At 40.9% G+C, this 26,043-nt stretch overlaps 1 protein-coding gene across 6 annotated transcripts in view; it reads left to right on the top strand.

Moving 5' to 3' along the window:
* Positions 1–26,043, top strand: part of RAF1 (Raf-1 proto-oncogene, serine/threonine kinase) — a 60,087-nt gene that overhangs the window by 32,271 nt on the left and 1,773 nt on the right. The window contains exons 2-17 of one of the 6 annotated variants that reach the window (XM_081071990.1): positions 367–476; positions 1,489–1,623; positions 2,965–3,197; positions 6,708–6,820; positions 8,816–8,918; positions 9,217–9,374; positions 10,597–10,695; positions 12,502–12,655; positions 13,262–13,321; positions 15,754–15,781; positions 15,887–16,014; positions 16,364–16,481; positions 22,241–22,325; positions 23,057–23,233; positions 24,449–24,495; positions 25,780–25,898. In XM_081071990.1, the coding sequence (XP_080928116.1) occupies positions 2,991–3,197; positions 6,708–6,820; positions 8,816–8,918; positions 9,217–9,374; positions 10,597–10,695; positions 12,502–12,655; positions 13,262–13,321; positions 15,754–15,781; positions 15,887–16,014; positions 16,364–16,481; positions 22,241–22,325; positions 23,057–23,233; positions 24,449–24,495; positions 25,780–25,898 (1,596 nt within the window). In that variant the 5' untranslated portion in view covers positions 367–476; positions 1,489–1,623; positions 2,965–2,990. The remainder of the gene's footprint in view (positions 1–366; positions 477–1,488; positions 1,624–2,964; positions 3,198–6,707; positions 6,821–8,815; positions 8,919–9,216; positions 9,375–10,596; positions 10,696–12,501; positions 12,656–13,261; positions 13,322–15,753; positions 15,782–15,886; positions 16,015–16,363; positions 16,482–22,240; positions 22,326–23,056; positions 23,234–24,448; positions 24,496–25,779; positions 25,899–26,043) is intronic. The other 5 variants (XM_081071992.1, XM_081071989.1, XM_081071993.1 and 2 more) reach the window with 5 other exon arrangements.

The raw sequence follows: 26,043 nt of genomic DNA, 5'->3' as shown, positions 1-26,043 counted from the left end.
TTTGTCACTTTCAAAGTTATTGTGGTATGTTCTCTACTAAGCACCAACACATTTTGTAAGTGCCTACAAGACTTAGAATTCATAAAATAACTACATCCTTGGATTTTAAGCTACATTTAAGTTTTGTAAGGGACTCTTTGGCCAATAGATTATATAATATAGTCTTTCTCCACGATTAAATCCAGAATGCAGTTTGTCTTTTGCTGAATGGTACTTTTTTTATAAAGGTGTGCTATCAATTGGAGATGTAATTCACATTTGCTAGTCCTTGACAGGTCTTTTCTATTAAAAAAAGGTACAGTTTTGCAGCATTCTTGTTCCTGATTTAATTCATTTAATAAATAGTTGCATGCCTTCATGTTCCAGGTACAGTATTTAGGACTAAGAACATAGCAGTGAACGAGACTGGCAGTCTTGACCTCAGGATGCTGAAGGAAGGGCGGGGACTGACCAAAATCTGTAAACAGCCTGACATAGTAAGTGCCATGAAGAAAAGAAGACAGGATTATTTGATGGGGCTGAGCGTGGGGTCTTCTGGCGAGGGTGGCTAGGGGAAAACGCCTCTAAAGAGATCTTTTAGGTGAAGACCTTGATGGGGAAAAGGCCAACTTGCTTGTTTCTGGAGGTTTCAGCCTTCCAGATGAAGAGAGTGAGAAGTTCAAAAGTCCTGAGGTGTGAAGCTTGGCATGTTCAGAAAGAAGTTTAGCTTTTATTCCGAGTCTTAACTAGAAGGGGACACGATGAGTTGAGTTTTTAAAATTGTGGTGGCTGCTTTATATCTATAGATCGTAGGAGCCGCCTCATTTCAGGCTAGTGAGATGCCCGGATGAGTTGTCTCTCTCTCCCCCTCCCCCTCCACTTCCCTCCCTCCCCTCATTTTCAGTCTCATCTGGTTGCAGACGTCTTCATTTCTTCCTTTGTAGTTGGGAAAAAAAGATCTAGGGAAAATAGGAACTGTGGGTGCCCCTAAAAAGTGACCTCCTGGTAACTGAGGGATGGCGTTAGGAGTGTGTCAGGGCTCAGGTGTAAGTATCAGAGGCTGAGGCAGTGTGTCATGACCTGCCACTTTGAAGGTCATGGGGTCTTGTCTCACCTTCCCTTACAGAAATAAAATGGGCTCATACAAGTTTATAGTGTAATAGTAAAATATCAGAAGCAAGAAGTAAATAGTTAATATGTAAAAAGTAAAAATTGCTTACAATTCTGCTGAAATAATCACTAATACTTGTTAATTCTAGATTTTCTCACCTTTTTATGATTCTAGATCTTCCTCTTTCTAGATTAATATAAAAAGGTTCAAACTGTATCTTTCAGTTTTGTTTATCTTGCACAGCCTTTTCCATCTGGTTCATTCAAATCTGCTTCATTTATCACGGATATTAACTTTTAGGACCCTGGGGTGAGGTATCTGGTTTTTTTTTCAAGTTTTCAAGGATATAAACAATGCTGTAAACTTGTATCTTTATACACTGCCTTATATTTCTGTAGGGTACATTCCTAGAGAGAATTGAAGTGATGGACCATCAATCTTTAAGAACATTTCAAAATTTTAATAGTTATTACCATATTCTCCTCCAAAAAAGTTGTGCTAAGACCGAGAGTAATGCCACGTTGTGATTTTGAGTAAGTCTTTAAACCTTTGGTTTCCTCAGTTGTCTGCTAAGAATAGTTAATATCTGTCATCCCTTCTTGATTCAGGCATGTGATGTGAGAAAGAGCTTTGTCCATAATGGGTATTCAGACAGAAGCTTCTGGTTGAAAACCAGAGGTTTGAATTAAATGGTCTTTAATTCTAGGCCATTTCAGTTGTGACTGAATGATTTCACGTATCAGTATTGTATGTGAAAAGGTAAGGGCTCTGGAGTCCAAGTTGAAGGTTTTGAATCTCAGCTATGACACTTAAAGCTGTGTGAGAATTTTCTCATCTGTAAAGTGGGGATGTAATTCCTGCCTAGAGTATCACTCTGAGGATTAGGTTGGATAACATGAGTGGGATGTATACAGTCTGTACGGCCTCATAATAGTAGCACCCAGAAAATGGTAGCTATTGTTAATAATAAGACAAGTTTCTGAAAGGTGGGATTTCCTGTCATCTTCACCCTTTTCTAAAGGAGGAAACAAATCTCTCACGTCTGCGTGGTTGCTGAGTCCCAGGCACTGCCAGGGCACTGTGTGTCCTTACTGCAGACGGTCTGACTTACTGTCATTGTATGACTATCTATGGACTTCTACTGCAGTTTTCTTGTTGCCCAATGAAAAACATTGGGGTATTTTTGGTTATGTGACTGTCTCCGCTCGCTTCTGTTTATAAGCTTTGTTTTTGCACTCTGAACTCGGGTGGAAAGTTCATGGATGTTAAATTTAAACAGATATAGAATCTGGTTATTTTGCCTATCACTTTGGTGTTCCTGGGCAAATAGTATCACTTTTCTGTGCCTTATTTGTTTAAAAAATGAAGGGTGGATGAAGGGATTTAAAATCTTTGGGGTACTTAAATGAGATAATTTATATATAAAGTGCCTAATACAGGTCCTAGAAGTACTAATTTCTTTTCCTTGAAGGCAGAAGATTATGGCTTATGCTTTAAAAAAAAAATTCTCATAGTACAAACGTGAACTCCTACTCAAGGGTAGTTGCTCATACTTGATATACAATAATCAAAGAAGAGAAATTCAGTTGAAAAAGTATTAGACTAAAAGTCAGGAGACCTGGGCTCATGTTGCAGGTTGGTTTTTAACTGATGATATAACCCTTGATCTCTAGTCCCCACTTTGCTAATTTTTCAGTTGTCTATGAAATATTTTATGGAAATATACTAATATAGAAGTTTTCTGATTATTTAAGCAGAAGGTATCACATGTGAGAATGCCCATATACTATTTTCACAATTTATATATTGTGTTGTTAGTTGCATTTGTTTTAGAATTATAATTATTTGTCCTTTTTTTTTTTTTTTTTACCCAGATTTAAGTATTGCATAAGCTGCATCAATGGAGCACATACAGGGGGCTTGGAAGACGATCAGCAATGGTTTTGGACTCAAAGACGCAGTGTTTGATGGCCCCAGCTGCATTTCCCCCACGATAGTTCAGCAGTTTGGCTATCAGCGTCGGGCGTCAGATGATGGCAAACTTACGGACTCTTCTAAGACAAGCAATACTATCCGGGTTTTCTTGCCAAACAAGCAAAGAACAGTGGTACGTGAACATTCCTCTCAGAAAATTGAGCTTTCCACCTGCCTATAGGAAAACATTATGGATCATGTCGCCCAACTTATAAACGGAAAATATTCACTGTCACTTAGAGTCTTTATTAATTGGCTTTCCAATTGCAGATTTTATTGCTGTGTTCCTTCCACACACTCTATTTCCCCCCCACCCTTTGGCCTTCTATTATTACTCTTGCCTGGAATGTCTTCTGCCACTTGATCCAAACAAATAGTACATTCTTATGGGGATATCTTTCAAAGACTTTTTTTTAAAAAAAAAACTTCCTTAGACCTTTCTAGTGAATTTAAAGAAATTACTAATGAAATTTTTTTTCTTCTAAAGATTAAAGCAAAATGTTTGCTTAAATTTTGGGGGAGTAATGCAATCAAGTACTTAGAGGAAAATAAAATTACCCACAAAAAATAGTTTTGTTAAATTTCATAGGCCCCGAGCAAGACTGCAGGTAGCTTAGAAATCACAGCGTCTTCCTCTTTTCCAGGGCACTGGCACAGGCCAGTTATTCCTGCAGAGCTTATTTTTGTAGTACCAGTGACAGATTCGTAGTGGCGTCATGGTAGGACACTGCCACTCAGTTTTCTGACACAAAACCCCAACTTTTCTAAGAAAGTACTGCTCAAAAATGTTTCCTGCTATCCTGGGAGAAAAAAAAAAACCATCTGGTTAGAACAGAAAAGTGAAGTTGTGCTAATTTTGCTTGGTGGGACATTTGAGAAAACCTTAGCTCAAAACTTCCATACCTTCTCCTTTCCCACCCTCTATTCTTTGTGTAAAATCAGTGCTTTGTGTTTATTCTTTGTACCTAGGTGTGGGAAGGTTTCGAGATTGGGAAGTCCAGGCCAGAGTTTTCTCAGTTTGTTTTTAACAGTTCCACTCTCCTCAGTTTACTAATAAATTCCTTTATACTTTTTTTGTGTGTGTGAACTGAAAAGCCTCCCAGTTACAGTATTTGTACATTTAGGTACATTTATGTTGAAGGCAAAACTCAAAAGGCATTTCAAGGTTGAGTAAATTTATTTTTATTTCCTTTCCTAAAAATGAAAGTTTAATGGCTGGCAGAACAAATAGTAATAATCTCCTCATAGTTCAATGTGATCTTTCATTTGCGAAGTGATTTTTGCCTACTGTTTCGCATTCATTGTCTAACCTTGGTGGAAAGCCCAGGTGGGCAGTGTGAATGTGATGGGAAGCTGAGGACCATCTGGTGTTGCTCTGGGTGTTACTGCGGCTCTTTTCCACCTCCATCCACTACCAGTTTGCCTGGGAGATTGAGAAACTTAGTTTGGCACAGTGTGGACCTTTAAGACAAGCAGGCCCAAATCTAAATCCCTATATGGCCTTTTATTAGCTGTGTCATCTAGACACTATACATACTATTTTGAGCCTGTTTCCTGACCTTTATGAAATGAGGCTTATGCTGAATACAGTGGCTAGTTCAGAAGTAAAGTGGTAGAGATGGACCATCTATCTCTGGAAGAACAGCTTTCACTAGGCACCCAGCTTTTTTCAGGGGAGCGCGGAAAGGGAAAGGAATCACTTGCTGGCCAGCACCATCAGTCAGCTGTTTCTAATCATCCCTAGGTCGCTTTACTGCAGGAACCCAAAATAACTCTTATCATTACTTGGGGCTCCAGATTTAGCTGATTTAGCTGATTTCAGCATGTATCCATGAGGAGTTGTAGAGAGGAGAATGACAGAGAGGATGTATATCTGATTTAAATAATTTTAGAAGTAGTAATTAGTAGTTACTTAGTTTTTGAATTTTTCTTGTCATTTGTTTTGTAAACATACGTGTCTGTTTAACTGCTGCTGTTGCTGCCCCTGCTTCCTCTCTTCCTTCTCCTTCTCCTTCCTACCACCACTGCTGCTACTACTACTGTTGGATGAGTGATTAGACTGTCACTAAACACTATTGTTTATCATTAGAATCATCTCAAAGGCAGGTTAAAATACAGATTTCTGGATTTCATTCAAGATTAACTGAATCAGCATCCTTGAATGTGTTGGAGGGGAGCGGTTGGGACTCTGCATTTCACAAGCCCCTTGGATGATTCCAATGGCAGCCACATTTGAGAACCCCACTAGAGTAGAGGATATTTAAAGAACTGTCTAGCTCTTGGAGTCTGTTACTTTTAATGAAGGTTAATAATATAACACAGATATCACTTTACAGTTTTCAAAGCACTACTGCACAGGGTTTGATACAGGTCATGATACTGTTAGTATGTGTTTATTTCTCTCTGTTCTCATTCTTGCTGTCTTCATAGTTCAGATCATTATAAGTATGTTTCACTTAGTTTTGTTTCTCGAAGGCTGGAAGTTAATGGGATCTTCTAAGAGTATCACTGCTTAAGGAACCTTTAAAATAAACTTGTTGTGGAACATTTTAAATGAGTGTTTTAAAATATTTTAAACCTTTAGAATAGATACAAACATTCATTACCCTCCCTGTGGGGGCTGCGCAGCCGTGGTCAGTCAGCTGTCACACTTCCACCCAGTGGGTAGCTCCATTGCAGGCGGTTTGCAAGTTCTGCAAATTTACATTCTGCTCTCCTAGGCCATCCTGACTCGAGTTGCCTTACTTTTGATGAACTGTATTGGCTTTAAAAACAAAATGTATAGGGCTTTTATCAAAACTCTAAAGAGCACAGTTGAAATGTGTATACAGCTGGCAGCGTTAGCACCTGGGCACCCACACTTTCTACTCGGCCTCTAAGTGCCTGCCTAGCTTTTGAGGATTAAGTCCAGAGGAATGTGGGGGCCATATACTGCTAAGGCTACGCGGAGTGCTGTGCACATTTGTTAAACTGACAGTGTTGTTTGCTCTTACAGCAGGGCACTTCCTACACTTCCTGCTTGCCCTCACTATCGTGAAGTGCATGTGAGATGGGATTTTTGTTAGGAAGATCAACTATTTTGTCAAAAATAAGTAGAAATAGAAAGTTTTGATCAGAAAAACTCATGTTTGTTTATAGACCAGACTGGCTTATTTTTCCTTTGGTGGATGTTCATGCTTGCATGTACCTTTCAGTGAGTCAAAAACTAGAGATGTGTAAAGGGAAAGTTAATCTCTCCCAACCACTCTCTCGATGTTAACAGCTGGGTGTATCTCTCTCTCTGTCTGTCTCACAGACACACACACACACACACACACACGTTTTCCGCCCTTTAAATAACCTTACTCTTTGTATTATTCTGAAAAATATTTTCCCCAATTAACGTAACATAGACACCCCTCCCCCAGGTCATTAAGAGTACTATAGTAGTGGCATAATCTGACATACAGATGTTCCATACAAGCACTCACTTACTGCTGACATTCTGGTTGTGTGAGTGTGTATGTGCATACCACTACAAGCCATTCTGTCATAAATCTATTTCTACACACACTCTTATAGACTGGTACATTTCTTTCTATGCTCAACCTTTCCAAGGGGTGTGCAGCCTGTGTTGTTCCTCAAGCTGGTCCTTTGTTTCCAGGTCAATGTACGAAATGGAATGAGCTTGCATGACTGCCTTATGAAAGCGCTCAAAGTGAGGGGCCTGCAACCAGAGTGCTGTGCAGTGTTCAGACTTCTCCACGAGCACAAAGGGTAAGGACTCAAAAGTTAGCTCCTCCTTCATATTAGTAAACGTCCAGTTTCTAAAACATTTACTAGCTTCCCGTAAAATATTGTGTATTTGTACATTCTTGTTTATAAAGAGACAAGGCAGAAAAATAAAATAAGAGCTTGAAATTATTGCTTGAAAACATTGCATTGGAAAATAAAATACACGTTAGGTGTTGATAGTGTTTCCATAGATGGAAACAGTAATGGTACGATTGTTTGCTTCTTGAGCAAAAATTTTTGTGTTTGCTGTCATGCGGTGCAGAGTAAGGGCTGAGAAAGTATTTGCGTGTGGTTAAAGAATGCTGCACTCAAGAGATTGATTCTTGTAATTCACTCATCTTTATTTGCCTAATGTTTACTGAATCCCTACAGTTTGACAGACACAGGGCTAAGAGACGCAGGAGAATTTCTGCTTCAAGGAAGATCCATAGTTCCATCAATTTCTAATGGTAGTGGCAAAGTAGAGTCTTCTCTCCAAAGGCTAGGCACTGCCCCAGCGTATCAGAGCCATCCATAATTATCCATTGTCTATTACTATTCCCCCCTGAAAAGTGGGGAAATTACCTTGCCTCTATCTTCGTCTTGGAAGGTACTAGTTCTGTACTGAGCTTTGGCTTACATCTGTTATGTTTCAAGGAGTTCCCTAGATTGAGAGTACAGCCCAGGGAATGTGTCTACTCAAAAGGGTGAGTAGGCTAAACCTCTCAGCTTAGCAGGCAATTTGTTCAAGGGCAAATCTTTGAAGCAGATGTCAGCTTTATTTGGATATAGAACAAGGTTGGTCCCCAAACCAGTCTGTAGTGCTCCTTAAAGATGAGAGATCTCAGCTATGTGAGGACACAGTGAGAAGGCAAAAATCTTCAAGCCCAGAAGCGGGCTCTTGCCAGATCCTAACAATGTTGGTGGCACCCTGATCTTAGACTTGCAGCCTCCAGAACTATGAAACATTAATCTGTTGTTCAAGAAAAAAGACGAGAGAAATTCTGAGACAGTGAGGGGCTTGGTCAACTCTCATCCAAGGCTGCATTGTTTTAGAGCTACCCTAGGTTCTTTCTTTGACAGCACCTGAGACTGTTCAGAAAACTGGCTGCCCCCTCTTTCTTCATTAGGGTAAAAAACAGAACTTTGGAGTGATAGGGGAGTCCCAGACCTTATATAGGGAATTATATTAAGGAGTGGCTTATTTGCTGTTGGATGATCGGAGAAACGGCTGAAATAGTCTTCTGGTAAGCAAAGGGAGAGGTTTGAATGGTGCTATGAATGTGTTCTCTCCCTACCTGAGAATAGTCATCATTTAGGAGTCGGGACTGATTAACTAGACAAGACTTGAAAAAGGAACTGGGCATTAAGTTTTATTTCAATGTATCGATTTTCCTGTCCAGTTTAGGCACAGAAAGAGTGGTCTCAGAGTAAATATTAAGACAGTCAAGTCTGTCAATTTATATTGATAGACCCTGCAAACAACTTTACAGATTTGAGCCTATTATTAATAGAAAAGTGCATTTCATTTGTGATTTCTTCCTATTTATGTATTTTCTAGATTGACTTTCTGCTGTAACAATATTAATAACCTATTTTAGAAGGTTTTAAGATTTTTATAGGATTTTAATGTCACAAAGTCCAATTTATTGCATATTTGCTTCATCATGAGATTGTTATATTTCATTGTTTAAAGAAAACTTTAAGAGTATAAGCTTTGGAGTCCAGCCGACCTGGATTCCAACATAGGCCTTTACATTCACTCTGTGGCCTTGAGTAAATTACCTTCTTAGGGCCCAATTCTCTCATTTTAAAGATGGGGGTAATTATGTCTACCTCATAGATTTGTTGTATGAATTAAATAAGGTAATGTTGTCTAGGATTAGGTTTTATGTTTATATAGCATGAGATAAATGGTAGCTGCTATTATTGGTATTGAACGCTTACCTTGTTTAAATATTTCCCTTTGTATTATATATTTTTAAAAATCTCCTTTAGTAAAAAAGCACGTTTAGATTGGAATACTGATGCTGCCTCATTGATTGGAGAAGAACTTCAAGTAGATTTCCTGGATCATGTTCCCCTCACAACACACAATTTTGTAAGTTGCAGATCTCTTCTCTCTTTGTGGCATGTTGGGTGCTTTGGCCAACAGGAATTTCTCAGATGATAAGCATATATGTTGTTTAAAGCTCTAGTTGTACCATTGTTTTACAGTAAGGCAATTTAAGCCTCATTAGTCACAGATATACTTGAATTTCTAGGTATGAATTTTACAAATGTTGGAAGATGACTCTTCATTCTATGAAACCTCTTGGGGATCAAGAAGGAAATTATTTTGTCTTTTGTCTTTTTTCATTTACTCAGCATAATTTACACCTGTGTTCTTGTTGTTCCAGGCTCGGAAGACCTTCCTGAAGCTTGCATTCTGTGACATGTGTCAGAAGTTCCTACTAAATGGATTTCGATGTCAAACTTGTGGCTACAAATTTCACGAGCACTGTAGCACCAAAGTACCTACTATGTGTGTGGACTGGAGTAATGTCAGGCAACTCTTGTAAGGAATTCTTCTTTTTTCAAAGAACATAAGGGGGTGGGGAAGTAAACACTTTTGAGAATGCTTATTATATGTTTGAATGACAAGTCGGGGTTTGGGACTTAATAAATGAATTGTCATGATCTGGAAACCATCTACTTTAGAAACGTGACATTTCTGAAACCAGTTTTAGTGTGGCATGACTCTCAAATGAGCAGGTAAAACTATTATCTGTCATGTAGAGATCACCATACTGTGATTCATAAGACAACGGGATATGAAAACCAAAAAGACATTTGTCTTTTCTCTCTTGTCAGTGTTATCTATCAATACTAGTTTGCTAGTACACACAGTCTTCACCTCAAACTGGAAACAGTCTTAAATGATTTGAGTATAAAACGTTAAAAAAGACATTTGTATTCTTCAGGAGAGATACCAAAATATATTTCATATAGACAAATATCTTTTAGTAACGTTTACATTAAAAACTGTTTAAGGATATAAAAAGTCAAAGTTGAAGTTTTATCCTTTGTTGAGGGATAAACTAAGGAAGTGTTATCAAGCCATGATGGGAACATCCTCTTTTGTGGTAGAGACATGTTGCTTTTGTGAAGAGACCTTGTGTAGCATAAATGGCACAAGCTTTGGAGTCCAGCAAACTAACTGTAACCACCTCTGAGACTTAGTTCACTCATCTGAAAAAAGGGGGTTATGACCTTCCTTGCAGGGTTCTTGTGAGGATTACCTGAGACAACGTGAAATTGCCGAGTATGAGTGCTCGCTCATCTCATGGAAAGAAGATGCCCAATTAATATCAGTATCATTTTTCTTCTTACTTATAATGTATGGTGCAGAGTGTGACTTATTCTTCATAATTCAGTCTTTTCATGTATGTATTTCCAAGACAATATTTCAGATAAAGCTCTACATGATTTATGTTATAAAGTGCCCCACTGTGTAGCTTTAAAAAACATTATTTTTACACAACCAGGCATTGGACCAGTGTTTCCTAGAAACACATAGAGCGTGTATGTGCATTGGCAGGTCCATATTGTTCACATTTTGTAGTCATTCAAACCCACTAAAGGGTTAGTGGTCCCTTTATTCTTGGTATCCTAAAATGGTCGAGGGAAATGTGACTAGGAAAAGTTTAGTTTGAAGAGCTGTTGATTAATAAGGCAAGGCAGGCTGACTCAAAAATTAGTGCAAGTCTATAAACTAGTCTTTCTCTGGTTTCATTTAGATTGTTTCCAAATTCCACTCTTGGTGATAGTGGGGTCCCAGCACTGCCTTCTTTGACAATGCGCCGGATGCGAGAGTCTGTTTCCCGGATGCCTGTTAGGTAAAAAAATTTTTTTAACCTACAGCTTTTCTTTTGGAGAGTTACACTGGGGTGAGTGGGATGGAATCCCGAATACAAAAGACCAGAGTTCCTTTGCATTCTCTCCTCTCTGTGTAAACCCCTTCCTACTTCTGTGGAACTTAATATTAGTGTTAGAGCAAAATGTAGAACTTTCTCTTTATGGTCTTGTAGTTCTTACATTCTGGAAAGTGACTGACTACAGGTTTCTTTTACTATCATGATATGCCCTTTAATATCATCACATTTTAATGACCTTGAGATTTTGCCTTTCTCAATATGTAGTGAGATGAGCCTCAGGGAAAGGGTTCCAAAACTATATACAGTGATGCAATAAAAATGACACCCTCAACTTTGAAATGTTATTATGGCCTTGCATTGCTAAAACCATGGGTATTTAATAGACTGCTGTGTTAAAAAAAAGGCATCTAATTAGATTTTTAATATAAATATCCTTTTAAATGTACCTGTGAGTTTGAGCATACCTTGTCCTTACTGTTTTCCAGCTTTGAAATCAGTTTTGTTGAGTTCACATCTTGTTCAGTGTTACACTTGAATTAGGAACCTAAAATAAAATCTACATCTTTGTCCAAAATCTGACTTTAAATGTATTAGGTTGGTGCAAAAGTAATTGCGGTTTTTGCAATTATTAACCTTTTAAACCGCAGTTACTTTTGTACCAACATAATATTACAGGGGATGCCCAAAAAATATATACACATGACTTGTGTTCGTCTTTTGTTATTGGTATATGTTATTACAGTTTTTTCCTTTCTTAAAATGTTTATACATTTTTTGGCACCCTCTATATATAATTATATAATATTTAATGGCCTTTGTAAAACTACCATGGAATTATTAAAGGCAGCATATCTCAGAACAAGGAATTTGTATTGAAATGATATATGGATATATATTTGTGTATGACTTTTATTTTTCTTGATAATTTGAAAAGCAAGTCTGACCAACAAATTGTACCTGCTTCTGAAGATTTCACAGAAGAAATCACGGCCTCTGAGGGCATAAACATTACATTACCTGGGAAGGCAATTTTTCAAGGCAATAGAACAATTTCTCTTGGGAAACTAGCCTTTAGAAATGTTACCATTTGAACTCATTTTTATCCCTTAATTCATGCATTGTATTACTTAAATCTGAACAAAACATCTTTAGAGCAAATAAGAAAAGTGTTCTGCTTCATATGTTGTTCCCAGTGTGGTGGGGGAGTGGCATTGACTGAACGAGGCCAGTGATTAATTTCACAGTTAGATATTGCAACCTAAAAACTGAATTTGCATTAATAAACTGTGAGCTGGTTATTGGGGAGAGGATGCACGTGGATGAAATGCTGGCCTTTTTGCAGACACACCCAGCAGGTCCAGCCATCTGTTAAATAATCTTCCTTAAAGTTCTCTGATTTAGTCTCTCAATTGAACTGGGCAACTTCCAGCTTAGTAGGTTGGCAAATACTAATCTGTTCTTCTCAGAGATGGTCTAAAAATTTGGAGTATTCGCTCAAGGTGATTTATTAAAAAGAAGATAATGTGTTCTTTTCATGTGAATTCCAAGCACATATATTATTTCCTTTTCAAAAATTTGCATGCAAAAGCACCTAGACAGAAGAAATTTTTTTAAATGGTGCATATTGAAAGAAAGGCACATTTTGTGAGAGGTTGTAGTACAAATAGGGTTTGCCCCAGAGTATCTTAATGGTAGGTAGTTGAACAACTTGACCGGTGGGGAGGCCTGAGTGTCAATCATGAAATTGTCTTTCTCCTCTGCGCCTAGCTCCCAGCACAGATACTCCACACCCCACGCCTTCACATTCAACACCTCCAGCCCCTCCTCTGAAGGTTCCCTCTCCCAGAGGCAGAGGTCGACGTCCACACCTAATGTCCACATGGTCAGCACCACCCTGCCTGTGGACAGCAGGATGATTGAGGTAATAGGGCCCCCTGGGGTGGTGATGGGTATCAGTCAGTTACTCAAGTGGGGGCGACCGTTGTGTCAGAGAATTTTGGGTTTCAAACCTGATGAGGAATATTGCAGCACCTTTTCAGGTCTCTGGACTTTTGGAATTTCTTTTTCATCCAGTCCATCTTTAGACTGGCTGAATAATCCAGTTGGTATATATCATTCAAGTGGAGAACTAAAATTTCCTGAAGAAATGTGAACATTTGAACTCATTTTTTCCCTGTGAGATTTGAATAGGATTTCAGTGAACTAGTGAATACAGTACATAAAGAGTAGTTTCATTTTGGTGTGGGAAAGAAAATAATAGTGATGGAGAACTACAAACTCTGAGAGACTTTAAGTGTTTTTATTTAGAAATCAAAGGGTGGAGTCATAGGATTTTAATAAGCAGGTATTTAGGGAGATGTAGAAGTGCCCAAAGCTAGTGTTTTCAAATTGCTTTTTCTTTCCTTGGCCGTTTGGTATGTTCTATTTGTTTGGTTTGCTTTCTAGTTCATCTTTAATAACAACTGAATACACTTAAAATACTTCCTTTGTTCTTTATTCTTCTTTATTTCTCATTGCTTTGGACTAGAATAACAGCCTGAATGCTTCTCCCAGGGCGTGGTCCAGACGATTTTGTTTGAGGGGAAGAGTAGGTATTCTTCTTCATGCCTTTGCTGTCTTGTAAATTAACAGGATTGCTAAGACTGTCAGATAGTAGACTATCAAAAATTAAATAATCACTAAATTAAATTTTGTATTTCTTGTTAGACTTGTTTTCATGGGGGGATAATAGATTATATAGGAGTAAAAAATATTCTGTATGTGGTATTGCAGATAGGTGAAAAAAGTTTTTCAAGTGTGATTTTTGAGGCCATGGGCATAAAAAAAAAAAAATCAGTTCCAGCCTAAGACTAACACTAGATTTATTTGGTTGGTACTCACAGCATCGCTATGCTGTTTATACCTTGTTTAGAAACCACATGTGTCCGTTTGGTTGATGTGCCCTGAAAATCCTTTGTTGAAAGCTTATCAGAGACAACAGTATTGTCTCTACATTAGGAATTGTTCCTTGAAAAACCTGAGGGACACCTGCCACCTCAGGCACAACTTACCTCACTCAACCCTCAAATCACTTTAGACATACTTGTTCTACCAATTAGAGGTGGCAGGGATTCAACAGAAATGTTGGCTTCTGAATGTGGGTCTAACGTCATTTGCGGGGTGGGAGCACTTGGAATATCACAAGATGATTGTGAGGAGGTCATGTGTATGTAAGCTGTGAATTTTAATTCTTTTTTTATCATGCTTAGCCCTGATAATAATACAATAACATACCAGTTACTTATCTTATGTGATTTGTTCCTCTCATATTTAGAGGAAATATTAAAAGTGAAAATTCTCGATTTTTATTATAAAATAATTAGCATTACTCTTATACTTAATCGTTTCTGTACTTTAGAGGCAGAGCAAATTTTTGATTATCACACGATTCAGCATTTTTACAGTACACATTCTTGCTTTGTTTAAGCCATTTGTGTTTCTTTTTAACTGATATTTAGATTCCAAGATGATTGAAAAGTTCTTCTAGGATAAATCAATCCAACTGTAGAAATTAGCACAGAATAAAATGTGAGTTATATAATGTATACAGGGAAGAAAGTTAATGTGACATTAAGAAAAAAAATTTTAGTGCACGGGAATATAATTCTCGTCCATAAAAATACATTGTGCCATGGTTTGACTGAAAACAAAGAATAGGTTATTTGTATAATAAAGCTATAGCTGCTGCATATTCTGTTGAAATTCAGGTTTATTTTGTAGCCAGTTTTGCCTACTTGGCAGTCATCCGGTAGGTCGTACTAAAAAACATACCGATTCCTGTGCTTCCCACCTGCTCTCCCAGACATGGCTAATCAATCCTGGTGGGGCTGGGAGGCTGTATTTTTAAACACCTCTCTGGGTGATTCCTGAAGACACGCCAGGTGTGGGAACCCCAGAACCAGACTTTATTGGTAAACTCTGAAGGGGCTTTGGTGGGGCTGCCAAAGGCAGGGCGGGGCAGCTTGGTTTATGGTTTTTATTTTTTTATCTTGTAAAGATGTCATGGAGTGGGAGCATTCCAGTAATAGCCGTGTGAGAAAAGTCTCTTGTCTTTACTGTGGTTACACAAAGAAAACAGAAAATAGACCTTCCCAGAAAATTATCCTTTTTGAGAACGTGGGGGCCAAGTGGTTTTATATTTTTACTATTTATAACTCCAAATGAGGATCGGTAAAATGAGGATTTAGGTCTTGTGGTGGGCCTTGTGATTTAAACTGACACCCCCCACCCCCTCGTTTGTAATAAATTCTAAAGGTAGCCTTTAACTTCTCACCTGAGTAAAATGTAACAAATTTCAGAGCTTACCCATAAGGTCTGAGGAATATTTTGTAGTAAACTAGCTCAGAGCTGAGGTCCATGGTGATGGTTTGTGGTTCTATTTCTGCCACCTACTGGCTGTGTGACCCTGACCAAGTCCTTTGCCCTGTTCTAATACCTATTCTCAATCTCAGATGGAGAGTTTGGACTAGGGGATTATGATCCTTTCAGCTTTCTATGATTTTAGGCTCAGATAAAGTAATACAGTCATCGTGCTCACCTGTATCAAATCCAACTTCTGCTCAATGTGCCCTGATAACCTCCCAGAGGAGGAAGAATGAGGTTGTCACTGAATCCCCCGTATTTGTTTTTTTGGAGCCTCAATGGAGCAAGATCCTCAGTCATTGGAAAGATCTTAGCGATTTGCTAGCCTTCCTTAAAGAGTATCAGTTTGCTGTGTGCGTTGCTTTTTTCTGAGACAAAGAATGTGGTTTTCATTGTATATGAAAAATTAATATCATTCCTCTTAATATTTGATAACAATTTTAGAGATATTGGCCACTGACATTTGGTGAGTTTAATCAAAGGAGAGAGTGTGTCATTAGACTGTATTTTGGAGGTTTTATAATCTACTTTGTTTCTGCAAATCCTCCTCCCTTTGCCCCTCCCCAGAGAACATCTTTTCTAGTTCAGAAATTGACCAACTTTCCTTTTCTGTTTCAGGATGCAATTCGAAGTCACAGTGAATCAGGTACTTGTTCAAAGTCATTTAGCAAATAGTAGTGGGCTTGTTCTCTTTATGCTGTGTATCGTCTGTTGGCTTACCATGTATGGATTCTGTTTGTTTTGTGTTAAGCCTCACCTTCAGCCTTGTCCAGCAGCCCCAACAATCTGAGCCCAACGGGCTGGTCACAGCCCAAAACCCCCGTGCCAGCACAGAGAGAGCGGGCACCGGGATCCGGGACCCAGGAGAAGAACAAAATTGTGAGTGTGGCCAACAGTACCTCCTGCAGTTAGGGTTTAATACGAAAAACTTAGCCGGGACATGAGAATACTTCTAATTTTCGGGGGCAGGGGACTCTACTAAAAAACATATTTAATGAATCACAAATATCAGTGCTGTTTTTGGCATGCTTGCATTAGCAAATGTGCTGGTTCATTGTGACACACCTAAAATGGTATTGTCTCAAAAGACAAAAAATTGGAATTATAATTAATATGTCTATCATTAAAAGATATAGGAATGGATGGAATCGATCTTTTTGTTGACACGCTTGTTAAACAGACCTTTATCATCCCATGGAATTTATTTAATGATCTCTGCTTGTTTCAGAGGCCTCGTGGACAGAGAGATTCAAGCTATTACTGGGAAATAGAAGCTAGTGAAGTGATGCTCTCCACTCGGATTGGGTCAGGCTCTTTTGGAACCGTTTATAAGGGCAAGTGGCATGGTAAGTTTGGGCCTTGACTTCAGGCGGGGATGAGGTCCCGTTTCAGTCTAGAGGGGGTCAGGAGCGGGATAAGATACCTGGAGTCCTGCAGCTCACAGCAGTACTGTCCAGGGATACTTGATTACATCTGAACATTGAACTTAGTATCTCAGTGAAATTTCATAGCATTCTTTTTAGATTCCACGATGCTATAATTGGTATGGTGAGGCTTCTAGGATAATTAGAAATTGGTGAACAGGTTGGGTCCTGTATGTCAGGGTTTCTTCTTATAAGATGATCAAATTAAGGCTGCACATGGGACATGCTTTGAAGCTTCTTAAATGAGCAAGAGTCTGCTGCTGAGAGGGGAGCATGGATTCTAGAAACTTAAAGCTGGAAAGGACATTAGAAATTTTACGTACAAGAAAACTGAGGTCCCGAAAAGGGGAAGAAATAAGCCCATGGTCAAGTAGTTGTGCAGAGGGAAGGCAAGAGCTTCCTGCAACAGCTTCTCTTTGCTCTGCTATGGGATTGCCTGTGGGAATCCCCATCAAACTGGGAGGACATAGGCTTAATTCTTGAATTTGTGGAGTGTTAGTGTTCTTATTCTAATGGAAACACTTTGTCACTTGGAAGAAGAGTACTATTGTAATGTATGTAGCTATAGCCTGTATATTTTGGAACATACTTAGCATTTCTCTGTCAGGTTTTTAATGGCTCTAGTTTTAGGATGTTAACAAATATAGGGAGTATTGTCTTGAAAATGCTACACGTTCCTAAAAAGACACCTCTTGTAAATCAGATTTTAATAAAGAAGGAAAAAAAACAAGCCAAAACAAAATAAGCAAAAAGAAACATCTAAAGTGCCCAGGTGCCTATATTTCTACTTTGGATGCCACCAGATTTATCTTTATTTGTAAATGGGCAAAGATTGAGAGGATTTAAGAGGATCAAATGGATAGTTCAGCATTAAAATTCAAGGTGTTGAAAACTGAGAAGCACCTCCCATTTTATAAATACCTTATGGTCATTAATATATGAGTTTGCCACTTATAACTAATCATCTGACGAATTTCAGGTTCTTTAAGGGACTGGTATAGGAACGAATATTTGTAAATTGCTTGTAGGATGATTCCTTTTCCTTTGAAAATTCCATCTTGTATACTAGTGGCCTTTCTTTGGGTACCTCAGAAATTATACTACTGCAGAATTATTTTCCAAATGTCATAAATGTCTAGATGATCCTTTAGAAAAAGAACACAGTTTTGTGGGAGAGAGTGCTTGTATCTGAGACAAGGCTGCTACTATTAATAATTATAGGAGGTGGAGCAGTGAATATTGCTTTTAATGCTTCTATTAGGAGCATTTAATCATTTTTATACCACATTTTAAAGCCTCAGCTAAAAGCCAATAGATGCAGTGTGAGTTGTACCCAAATTTAAGTTTCTTCTGATTGAGCACATAATTTTTAAAGCATTAGATTTGTCACAGTACTGCCTATGAACTTGTATATTGTCTCAATCTTGTAAGCTTTTAGACTGTGGTAAGGAGATTTATTTCTTAGTGTTACTGCCATGGAGACGCCTGTTAAAATATAGGTAACATGTCTAATGCCTTTAAGATTCTAGTGTTTTTAACTTAAGCCTCAAAAGTCTGAGGGTCAAGGAGCAGTGGACTTTTATGTCAGCCCCTCAGAAAGCATTTGGTCTCTGAATGAACAAGAAAAGAGAGAGGGTCAAGGAAACCATAATTTCTAGATTGAGTGTTTTGTCCTGTTACCCGGCCCCATTTTTCTTGGTAATGCTTTTCTGGTTCTTGTATACAATATGTTTTATTCAATTTCTTAAAAATTAAACTGTTTTGGTGATTTAAAAAATTTTTAATTCTGCCTAACAGCTGTGAAAATAAACAGAAGGATCTCAGAGCAGCCAGCCAAGATGGAGGCCTCAGCTCCATGAACTAAAAGCTCACCTACTTTATGTAAAGAGGAGGGCCCAAGCACAGAGCCTCCTTTTGAGCATAAGTTTGGGGTCTGATTCACTAGCCTTTGCTAATTACAAACAACACATTAAAAAGGATGAAGGCAGCAGCAGTGGAGGCTGTCAGGCTGATGGCATGAGAAGGCAGCAAACCCCTCAAGAGCAGATCCCCAAACTGGAGAACAGTCGGGCCACTTAGTGTGGGGCAAGCAGTCTGATGGAACCCACATCTGGGGATCCCCATCTTGGCCTAACGCTGAGGTTTATAACTGCGTCAGTAAGAAGTGGAGGAATGGTGTTCACTCTATTCGGTTCTAGAAAGCAGGGGTGTGTATAATAAATTTTAGACAATCCCAAATGGTTAATGCAGGGAAATGAACTGGGGTTTAAAAAGGTAAAAATTCACAAATGATACAGCTCTTCCTTCTTCAGAGAGGGATGAATGAAATATCAACTTAATATCTTACTAAAAAACAATAGGAACTTGTCTTAACTTGTTTGTACTATATTTACCTCTGACTTTACTAGTAAGGGAAAGGAAGAAGTTCTGGTTAACTGTTCCATGTAGTTATAAGATACCCTCCATGAAAAGTTCTGTGGCGTTTATCTTTATCATTTATATCACTTGCTAAAGTAAATAAGTACCATCCTTTACATGTAAGATTGCCAGTGATGAAGGGTACTTGGACAGCCTGGACCTGATTCTACAGGCCTGGGGCCTCCGGCTGGGCACTCGGTCCCTAGTGTTCCCCGCCAGAGGCTGTCCCCAGTTCCCACTCCAGAACCTCAGACAGACAGCTTGTCAATTCCTAACTTGCTGACAGTTCCATCTTAGAATCCATTCATTTCTTCATCCAGTGCTTCCTGAGCATTCTTCTAATACCAAGTATTCTTCTAGGGGCTAGGAATGAAGCAGTGAAGAAAACAGATAAAACTTCTTTGTCTTACTGGAGTTTATATTCTGGTGGGGACAATAACCAGGAAAAGTAAATGAAGTATATAGTGTGTTACAAGTGCTAAGGAGAAAAATGGAGGAAAGCAGGGATGGCATGGCAGGCCCGGTTCATAGCTGTTGTAGGCTGGCAGGGGAGGAGTCTGCTAAGAAGGAAGTGGCATCGCACGAGGCCTGAGGGTGGTGCACCCTACCTGGGGAAGCAGCAACAGCAGGTGCAAAGTGGGCCATTCACCTGGCCTGTTTGAGACACTCAGGGAGGTCTTGATGGCTTCAGTAGAGTGAGCGAGGGGAAGCTAATAGAAGATCTGGGGTGTGGGTTATAGGGTCCCCTGAGAAATTCTAGCTCTGGGCAACTCCTACCATGGGAAGCTGCACTTTATGTGAGTTAAAATCCGTTTCCCTATGATGTTTGCCCATTGTTCCTAGCAGATTGAATCCCTATCATGGCCCTCCTTGGAATATTTCTATGTACACGGGGATGGGGTCGTGTATAGTCTCTGGGTTTCAGTGAGAAATTGCATTTACTCTGGTATTGTCACTGCTCACAGTAGCTGGCTGGCACGTGGGTCTCTGCGGGGCCCGGGTCTGGTTCAGCCCTTTTCAGTTTCCCCCCAGTGAATTGCATAAGACTCCAGTATCGTGGTTGATTTACACTGATGTGTGCTGCATATTTGGATAATGGGACTTAGAAAGATGAGAGGATTTGAACTGGTTGTGATGATGGAACAAAGAAAAGTGAACTTTTAACAGGCGTAAGTTCTGTTCACTGTTCCAGAAAGTGGAGGCTAGATGTGGAGGAAGCCGGCTGTTCCCGCTGTCTGTAAGGTTAGGGTGAGTGTCACTGAGACCAGGCTTTGGCTGCCGGTGTCTCCTCTGCTTTGAGGCTGCATTACTGATTAGGTGCAGAACTGGTGCCACCGCAGGGTGAGTTCAGTGACAACTGGAGCATGTCCAGAGGAGAACTGTGGGACTAGGAAAGGCTCACGAACTAGGAAGGTCCTGAGAAGCAACCTCTCCTGAGGGACCATCCATCATCTCCCCAAACCTTCCTCCTGCACCCCCACCCGGGCCTGTCCCTTTAAGACTCTGCCCAGGGCCTAGGCCACCAGCGTTGCCATCTCCTGGACCCGCCCCTCCATTGACTGCCCCGTTGGGTCAGTTCACCTTCACAGGGTTTCTTGCCCCCACCTCCTTTCTGTTCCCATGTCACCACTGTGCTTTTAGCTTCACTGGGGTCCTGCAGCAGACTCCTTCCTGGCTTCCCCCTTGTTAAGGTGCCCAAATCCCATACTAGAGTTTTCTAAACACAACTCAGGTTTCTCTCATCCCCCTTGCCTCACCTTGGCTCCGAGTTTGGAACAGCCTCTTTCCCATTTAGTAAAAATCCTTCCCTTGGGTCCATCCCATTTCCTTCAGACATTTCTCCATACTCTCTGCCAAGAGACTGACGTCCCTGTCCCCCACCCTCCCAGTCTTGGCTCAGAGCGCTCCAGAATGAGCAGTGACACAAGTCCCTTGTCGTCGTCCTCAGTCAGAAGGGACGAGGTGGGGTTACGAGCTCCCTCTTCCTCGATAAAAGGCCTCTGTGAAGAGCCTGCCTCCCTCCCCCCCCCCCCCCCCCCCCGCCCCAATCAGCAGCCCCTTCACAGGCAGCCCCAGCCCATGGTAAAGACAGTGCCGGGGAGCTGGATGAGAGCCACCGTGGGGCTCTTGTGAAGTGGGGCCTTAGCTCTGGGTGATAAGACCAGTGGTCACAAGGCACCAGTGTGGGACCTAGCGTGAGAACCATCTCTGTACCAGTGGGTGCTCCCCAAACGTGAGATGAGGACTGCTCCAACAGGCAAGGGGGGCAACGTGCTTGGCAATGTGGACGAACTCAGTCACCTCCACTGCCATCCACTGGCTCTACTCTGTTTCATCATCGGAAGGCTGTCTTTTAGTAAATTGATTTGCCATGGAAATTTGAGGTCCTAATGGGGCTTCAAGTAATTACAGTACTATGATAAATATGACATGAAAAGCACTCCTGAAGTGGCTTCTAACTTGGTAGCACATATAGAGTAGAATTGATCTATGGATATTTCTTAAGGTTTATAAAGAGGCTCAGTGATTGACAGTGATTAACAGTCACTTGTCAGTATTGTAGTTAGAAGTGCAGCCATGGGAGTCAGATCCCGGCTCTAGCACATGGTTTGTGGCTGTGTGACCTTGGGCAAGTGGTTCGACTTCTTTGTTTTCGGTAAAATGAGGACAATTGTATTTACGCAGTAGGGCAACTGAGGATTAAAGGAGATGGTAACGCCTGTGGAAGCACACAGGGCCAGGGTGTGGTGAGCGTAAGTGCTAATCATTGGGGTTCCTTTGTAATGGTACTGAAGGCAAAGAAGCTGAACTTCAATGTATACCTTTGAATTTGTACAAGGGACCATCTCAGGACTCATTGAAATGTAACTGCTGAGTTTAACATCAACTACATGCTAAATGACCTGCTTCCTGGCACCAGCCTTCTGGCCCCAAAGATTCAGCGTCTGCGGGGCCATTCATACCCACCCGCTGCTGCCATCCTCAGGCCCAGTTATGACGACGGTACCTCCGGGGATGCCAGGCCTGACAGGAATAGGATAAACCAAGCCTGTTCAAGGCCTGTGCGGTGGTATTTTAAGGATAGTAGTGTAACCTATTTAACCTTTTTCAGCCACTTGAATCATTTAGAAAATGCATGTTTGTTCTATCTGTGCAGGTATGTGATTTTTGAATAAACGATTCACTGTATCTCAAAACTAGTGTATATGAAAAATAAAGTAAGATCATTTAACTGATTGTACCGACTCCACACTAATTTGCAGGAGACGTTGCAGTCAAGATCCTAAAGGTTGTGGACCCCACACCAGAGCAGTTCCAGGCCTTTAGGAATGAGGTGGCTGTCCTGCGGTGAGTAGAAGGTGGCCTGCAGTGGCAGGGGCGGGGCCTGGGCAGGGCCGCACAGTGCAGACCTGTCTGAGGGCCTGTGACTGGGACTGGTGGTTACTGAGTTCACTGTGGAGTCCTGTGGCTAAAACCCCGCCCTTATAAGTGAAAGGGAGTGGACGGTTTCCTTCCAGCTTATGTGGTTGTCAAGCCTTTAGAAGAGCCCCTTTTGATGAGCACCCCTTTCCACTGCTGTAGGTGTCTGGGCACAAGATACTCAACAGCATAGGTTCTGTCTCTGGGCTTTGGGTTGAGGCAGGGAGAAAGGTGGTTTTCACATTTATTTCCAAGAGCTCTTTTTATAGTCAAGTTGCCTTATTCTGGACTTCAAACATTCAGCTTTCAAATCTTTGAGTCACTGTTTAGACTTGTAGGGATAAGTTGAATCATGATGAATCCCACAGAGGAGGGGTCCTTGTGACTCCTGTGGGGAGAATTGTGAGTGTATGCTGGGAAAGAGAATGCCCTTTCTAAATAAGGCCAGCAGTGCGGGGAAGTACGGTGGGCTCTTTGTGAGCTCAGAACACCAGCAGGATTTTCCATGGTCTTGGGGGTTTGCTTTGCCAGCCACCCAGGTTGTAAGCGCCGGTGGTGTTAAGAACACACAGGATTCGTTGTCTGTGGGAAAGCAGAGTAGATCTCTCTATTCTGAAGCAAGGGAAAGTTCAGAGCCTTTTCTCTCCTTCTCCCTCCAGCAAAACACGGCACGTGAATATCCTGCTCTTCATGGGGTACATGACGAAGGACAACCTGGCGATTGTGACCCAGTGGTGTGAGGGCAGCAGCCTCTATAAACACCTGCATGTCCAAGAGACCAAGTTTCAGATGTTCCAGTTGATTGACATCGCCCGGCAGACAGCTCAGGGAATGGAGTGAGTAGATGGCCTGATGACTACAAAGTCTGGGATCCAGGCATCGACTTGTCCCTAAATCAGAATAAGGACTAGAAAAGCCAAGTCTGTTAAGTGATTTCTTTGATATTTCTGCATAGCTGAAAATAAGCCTCTGTGGTGGGCTGAGGGATTGACAAACTTGTGTTTTCTCACCCAAACTGAGACTGCTGCGTTGGGGCTCAGATTCAGTTTCCAGCCACTGCCCCCCAAATTCAGCCAGACACCTAGCCTTACAGCCACGGCAGAGCCCTCTGCAGGCATCAGATGTCTGAGGCATGGCCCATCCACAGGTGTGCTGCTTCCACATGAGGATTTGATCAGATGTCACTTTTTGGATAATTTATTTTTCTTTTGGAGAATGTTTTAAAGGTCATCCTTAGCACCTGCATTAAATCCTACTCTTTTGGGTCTCTGTGCTTGACACATTTCTTTGGGAAAGGGGTGTGTGAGTATGTGTGTGGGTGTGTGTTGTGTGTGGGTGTGTGTTCCTTCATTCCATCCTTGGCTAGCCCAGAGCAGTGCTTCTGAAACTTTTCCTCTGAAGCGCCCCCTGTGTGGAGGAGCGGGAACTCCTCGTACCCCCAGATGTCTGGGAGCTGAAGCTGAAGCTGTACTTGGAAGTGCTATTTAAAACCTCACGTTCTACCTTACATTTTAAGAAATAACTAGTCACAATTACTTTTTAGAAAAAAATTAGATATAATTCACATAAAATTCACTCCTTTAACGTGTACAATTCAGTGGTTTTCAAAAGTATATTCAGAGTTGTGTAACCATCGCTATCTTATTTTAGAACATTTTATATATAAGATGAGGTCTTTTGTGTCTGGCTTCTGTCACTTAGCCTGTTTTGGAGGTTCATCCATGTTGTAGTGTGTCAGTACTTCATTCCTTTCTATGGCTGAATAAAATTCCATTGTATGGATAGATCCTGCATTTTGTTTGTTCATCAGTTGATGGACATTGGGTTGTCAGAATGTTTTTGAGTAAAATTGATGCTTAGAGAAGAGTCCCCCTATTTGTGCTGTGGCTTCATCTTTAGGTAAATGACAATGGGGCCTGAACAGGCACAGGGCCAACCCCAGTGACTCCAGGCCTTCAGGTGGTTCAGTATTTTATAGCTGTAGTTTGAAGCTGCTTTCTTTCTACCCACGCCCCTTCTCACTGTTTTTAATAGTTGTTTTCCCTTCACAGCTATTTGCATGCAAAGAACATCATCCACAGAGACATGAAATCCAACAGTATCCTTTGGTGGTTTCATTTGACTGCTCAGTTCTAAATTTAGGAATACAGAAGGGAGACTTTTAAAGTTTATCTCAGCAAAAAGTGACCTTGGGAAGATTTCCACAAGAGCTGAGATACGTGTTTGGCTTATGCTTGAAATAGGCTTAGTTTTATTATGCTTTTATTACTAAATTTAACTTAAGGGGGATGGAACTTTTTGTCTTTTTTTTCTTTCTAGTTTCTGAAGAATGTGTATTTGGTCAGAAAGTAGCTAGCTATAAGCCAAATGTTGCAAGATTTTCAAAATTACTACTTAAAATCGTCTTTCTTAAATGCATAGTAGTTTCCTTAGAGGTCACTATCGGAATCAACCATTTCCCTTTCTCAGAGGTCTTTCATGTGTGTTTATAGAAGCGGAATGAATTAAGGTGTTTTTCACACGAAAGGGCATGAAATGTAACAATTTTCTGTCTGCCTCCCTCCCTCCCCCAGCCTTTCTCTTTGGAAGGACTGTGGCATTACAGCTGAACTTGGCTTCTTGGCCAGTGAGAGGCGTGGCATTTGTGTTGAGTCGGATTATGTGCCCTATTTGGGGCACATGTCTGGGGCATGGAATACCTTTTAGTGGTGGGTTTTTTGGCATCAACACATTATGCCATGAAAGCAGACACCACAGATTTTAACGTGGTGTGAATTCCTGGGCATCAGCAGATCACAAGTCAGCCTTAAACTGCCTGACTTCTTTACCCAGAAATGAGGTGAGTTTGGTTCTGATTTTGAAGTCACTGAGCGGTTCCTGTTTTAGTGAGAAATGTCTGACGACAGCATTTAGCGCTCAGTGAAGGTTTGCTGTTTTGTTATTCATGTTGCTTCAGTTAGTCGTGAAGGCAGAACGCAGGCACCGGGCGTCAGCAGTCAGTAGGCTGTGCTGGGCTGAGGAGACTGGAAGCAGCCTGTGCGCTTAGAAGTCTCGAGGTTTAAGGCACTTACCTTATGTGGGAAGGTCACACGGCCAGGGACCTGGCATCGAGATGTGTAAATGGGGAGAAGCAGGGGCAAAACTGCCATGTTTGTGGTTGGAGTCAAATCATCTGGCTCCCCGAGCAATCCTTGCATGCCTCCCGGAAGAAGGGGCATTTCAAAAGCACTTTTTAAAAACTTCAGAAATCCTAGCAAATCCAGTGCAGAGAAGGCTGGGCAGATGGGAGGTGGAGAGGTGCTGTGCCGGTAAGAACGTCGGGAAGTTTTTCAAAATTAACTTGACCACTGTTTTGAAACCAGAGTCCTTAACAGGCATTGAGATATATTTCTCCATGAAGGCCTGACAGTGAAAATCGGAGATTTTGGTTTGGCGACAGTCAAGTCACGCTGGAGTGGTTCTCAGCAGGTTGAACAACCTACCGGCTCTATCCTGTGGATGGTGAGGCGAGGCTCCCACTAGCAGGGTGCAGGACACGTGGGGTGCCCTGGAGGTCTATGTAAACTTAAAGCCTGTCTCCACATTCCCCTGAAGTCCAGGCCACCTCAGTGACGCTTTCAATGGCATTAGAGAACCTGGGCTGAAT

Source organism: Rhinolophus hipposideros (assembly GCF_964194185.1).
Source record: "Rhinolophus hipposideros genome assembly, chromosome: 14".
Lineage (NCBI taxonomy): Eukaryota > Metazoa > Chordata > Mammalia > Chiroptera > Rhinolophidae > Rhinolophus > Rhinolophus hipposideros.
This window is presented reverse-complemented; position numbering and strand designations above follow the sequence as displayed.